The sequence below is a fragment of the Mus caroli genome, unplaced genomic scaffold (assembly GCF_900094665.2).
Source record: "Mus caroli unplaced genomic scaffold, CAROLI_EIJ_v1.1 scaffold_18997_1, whole genome shotgun sequence".
NCBI lineage: Eukaryota > Metazoa > Chordata > Mammalia > Rodentia > Muridae > Mus > Mus caroli.
In genome coordinates, this window is record NW_018389279.1 from 12,345 (window position 1) to 16,610 (window position 4,266).

General features: G+C 38.5%; 1 protein-coding gene across 1 annotated transcript in view; it reads right to left on the bottom strand.

Moving 5' to 3' along the window:
• The window catches only part of LOC110288023 (killer cell immunoglobulin-like receptor 3DL1), a gene marked incomplete at its 5' end in the record, with an annotated part of 9,443 nt that extends 6,545 nt beyond the window's left edge, over positions 1 to 2,898 (bottom strand). Inside the window, 2 exon segments of the mRNA XM_021154480.1 lie at positions 1,159 to 1,464; positions 2,620 to 2,898. Of these exon segments, the coding sequence (XP_021010139.1) occupies positions 1,159 to 1,464; positions 2,620 to 2,898 (585 nt within the window).
• Between the last annotated feature and the right edge of the window lie 1,368 nt (positions 2,899 to 4,266).

Sequence of the window (4,266 nt, forward strand, 5' to 3'; positions counted from 1 at the left end):
CTTTTCTGTCTTGTCTCTTTTTGCTATCTATGTTACTCTCTCTTTAATAAGCATGTAATATCTCATGAAAATGTTTGCTACCCATGTAAGGGACCATGAAGTTCGCCCCTCTCTTGTTCCTCTCAGTGTATTATTGCCTGAGTATATAATATCATGTGCTTCCACAGACCTGTTTTGAAACATCAAACATCTGCCATTATTTCTCCATTTGCACTTGCAAATATTCCATCCAGGCTCTTGATTTTATAGGTTTTCTCTTTCTACATGTGCCATGCTTTCTATTTTTCAGCTCTCTCTCTCTCTCTCTCTCTCTCTCTCTCTCTCTCTCTCTCTCTCTCCCCATCTTTCTCTGTCTCTCTCTCTTTGTGTCTCTCTCTGTTTCTTTCTTTCTGTCTTGTCTCTGTCTCTCTCTCTCTCTGACTCTGTCTCTCTGTCTCCGTCTCTCTGTCTCTGTCTCTCTGTCTCTGTCTCTCTGTATCTCTCCTCTCCCATGATGCAATTATGTATATATTCCTGGGCACAATTTCTTAGATTCATTTTAGCCATCCTAGAATGTCTGACTAATTTTAGGAAAAGAACTGAAAAAGTTTGGATGTGTAGACAATAGACAGTGATTGGAGCTCTATTAAATCAAGCAAGGCTATGGTTTTCTGGGGTGAATAGTGGGTCAATCACAATAAAAGGAAGAATTGTCAAACAGTTGTCAAACCCAGGTTCCACCTGTGCAAAGTCTTAAAGACTCATTAAGAACCACTCCACCTAAGCAATTAACCTGAGGTATTATATATGGTTCTTCTGGCAGATTTCTTACAGAGGTAGAAGCCAAACAAAATTCTGAACTGCCCAAGTGTCTAAATGCAAGTAGAAGTTCTTCATTATCTCTGGTTAAATGGAGCTCACCCAGTGGCCCCTGACCCCTGAATATTTATCTCTACTTGTGACACCTTTGTACTTCCCTGCATTGGTGTCTTACAGAATAACCAATTGTCTGGCCTTGTATCTCTGTTTATATTGTCTATGCCAGTAAAATGCCCAGCAAGGCTTCATTTCTCTAAATTTCCCACAGTTTTCTTCTACCTGATGCCCCAAGGCTTCCACACTACACAATGTCTGTTATGCATCTGGAAGAGGGTAAAGAACAGGTGTTCACTCTCTTACCTGTGATTTTGATGTCAATGGGGTCACTGGGGTCTGACCATTCATAGGGGTAGTAATTGTTAGCACCATAGCATGTGTAAGTCCCAACAAGGTCAGGTGTCATGGGACCTATTGAGTAGCTGACATGTGACCTACTATCATGATGTTCTGCAGAAACTTGGACAGAGTTCTTGATTATTCCCATTCTGTGTGAAATCAAAATATATGTATCAAAGATATTCTCTGAGTGACATTCCAGGGTCACATTCCCTCCTAAATTCACCAGGGGACTTTGTAGAATCAAGAGCAAAGGCTTCATGTAGATTCCTAGAAATAAGGAAATTGCACAGACTTGATCACATTCTCCATGTTTTGTAAAATCTATAGTCCTCCCTTTCTTACCCTGTTTTCCCTGTCAGTGACCCTGTGTGCATTTCTGTGCTTATGTCAACTTTGTAAACAGACTCCTCCATGTCTCTAAATCCCATTTCTCAATTCTTTGGTTCTGTCAGCAGCACAATATTTTCCCAATGACTTGTGAGAATGTGGCTTCTGAACCATTCTAACATGGATCCCATTGCCCCTTTCCTGGGGAGAGCAGGAAGCATGACAAGCTTAATCCCAGGCTCTTTTATGAGTCACTTTGTGCTACTTTTGATCAACTGTAATCCTTGGAAAAATAAGTTATTTAGTAGTGAGTGTGATTAACAGAGAATCTCTTCTGATCATCTCTTTTATACAAATTTATATCAGGCACTTGTCATTCATGTTCATGAGCATTGTCCTCTCCAAAACATTGGTGAGTCAGCATCCTCGCCTAGTGCTTTCAGGACATGTCTTCTCTAGGTTTTAAGATGTCCATTGATATAGATCCTTCTATTAATTTCCAATCACTTGTAGAAAAAATAATCACAAATACTGTTGTTAAAAGGAGTAAAAGTATTCTGGAGATCAAAATTTTTAAACAAGCCAAATGTCATAAAGAAGGTTTCTGCAAGGACATGTCACTGCTCAAATCACTAGAAATTTTTCATTATCTCTTCCTTTCATCTTCTAGAGGCCTCATTTGTCCTTGGCACTTGGAGTCTTTTTATCACTGCCAGTGATAGTAATAGAGTGTCTCTGCCAATGTTTTTTAATGCTAACTACTGTTTTATTAATTATTTTTGTCATACTAACAGTTGTAATTCTACAGACCCAGACTAATTTAGTCTCTCACCCTGATGTCAATTTTTTGATACCTTCTCTGGTTTCAAACATCCATCTTAAAAGCCCAATTTTTCCTTGAATTATTTTAAACTCAAGGATCCTTTAGTACAAGAAAGAACATATACATGGGTATTACATCATGCCCAGCATAATATTCAATTTTCTTTGTTGAACATTTCTGTATAATGATGAAACTGACTAATACTGTTTCTGGAATTTCAAGGGTTGGGAGAATCAGGGGCATGAAATGATAATCCAAATATGGACTCTGACCTGAAATTATGATTTTTAGAGACTCACTATGTGCTGACAATTCATTAGCGTATTGAGGATGGAAGCATCTGTAGGTTCCCGCATGTTCTGTGGTCACAGGACCAAAGACCTGGCTCTTCTGAAATGCACTCTCATGTAACTGATGGATTGGAGACCCTTCTTCTTTGTACAGCTTGAATATGTTAGATCCACCATGAGATTTACATGTAAGAGTCACTTTCTGTCCCAGAGGAACAATATTACTTGGCCAGGCAGATAGGGATGGTTTATCATGACTTCCTGCAAGAAGAGGAACAGAGTAAAATTTTAATGATCCCTTTATTCTTGAGAGTTAAATCTATAATTTTTAATTCTTTGGGGTCCTTTCTATAAAAATTTTCTGTGAATTAAACTATCCCTGTTCTAATGAGAGAGGCTGAGGGTCTCATGACTCTTAGGAGGTTAAATAAACTTCAAATGTCCTGGAAAGCTAAAACTTGCATGATTTACCTGTGTCCCTTTTAAGCTCTATAAAATAATTAAGAAGCTAGGACAGCTGAGCTCCAAGAGATGTCTGAGTTATGGCGAGTGCCTGAAAGTTGTGTGGTGTTCCATGGCTTTGCCCTTCATGAAAAACACCCATATTGAGGTGTGCATTTAGTTATGCTTTGAGTTTCTTTGTTCTTATGTAAATAATCCCTCATCTCTACTACTAGTAGTAATCTCAGTAAATGCACAGAATCACCCAATAGGGCATTGATGCAATCATTTTTTTGGTCTGTCATGGGTTTGCTTTATGGGGTGAGCATGTTAGTATATGTTGTATTCCTCTTTAAAAAATCACAATAGGTCATTTTCAAATAATCAGTATTCCCTAACTATTATATAAATATGGTATACCTTTGTATGCTAAGATCTGTTAACCCAGAGTCTTACAATAAATATTTAATAGTCAAGCAGATTTGGTCATAAAATTTGCAATTCAAAAAGGATTATATCTGATGATTAGTGGGGAAATCTTTGTCAGATAGCAGAAAATGAATGTTTTTTATTCACATTCATCAACTCTAGATATATAATAATTATCAGATGAGATATTACTTTGTAAATTTTCAAGAACTCAGGGGCAAGAGCAAGAAATCCCATAGTGGTTTCCAAAGAAGAAAATCTCCAAGATATCTGGAGGAATGCAGTGTTTTGAACACATTTGTTCTTTCTGTATTCTCATATAAGTCTCCATCCACAGTTGTCATACTGACTCATGCTTCTACACTGCTAGTGACAAGGTAGATGCAGACGTGTAGTTTTACCACCATTCCAAGGCTCCACACATGTGAAACATTGGAATACAGGGTTACTTGGTCACTTGGGTGACTTTGAGATAGAATGTGCTATAGTACATGTACACACACACACACACACACACACACACACACAATTAAAAGATCAGCAGCCTCATATGTGCCCAACTGCGATATCCTGTGATCCTCCCAGGAGGACCACACAAAGGAAAAACACAAGTGAGAATCTAGCATAAATACACACACCTGCTGGGACACCCATACAGCCCAGCTGACACAGGACCTTTCCCACCTCCCTGAGCTGCACCATCCTTCTCATAGAAGACAAAGTGAGAATGAACCTCAAACTCATTAGCTTAGGGGAAAA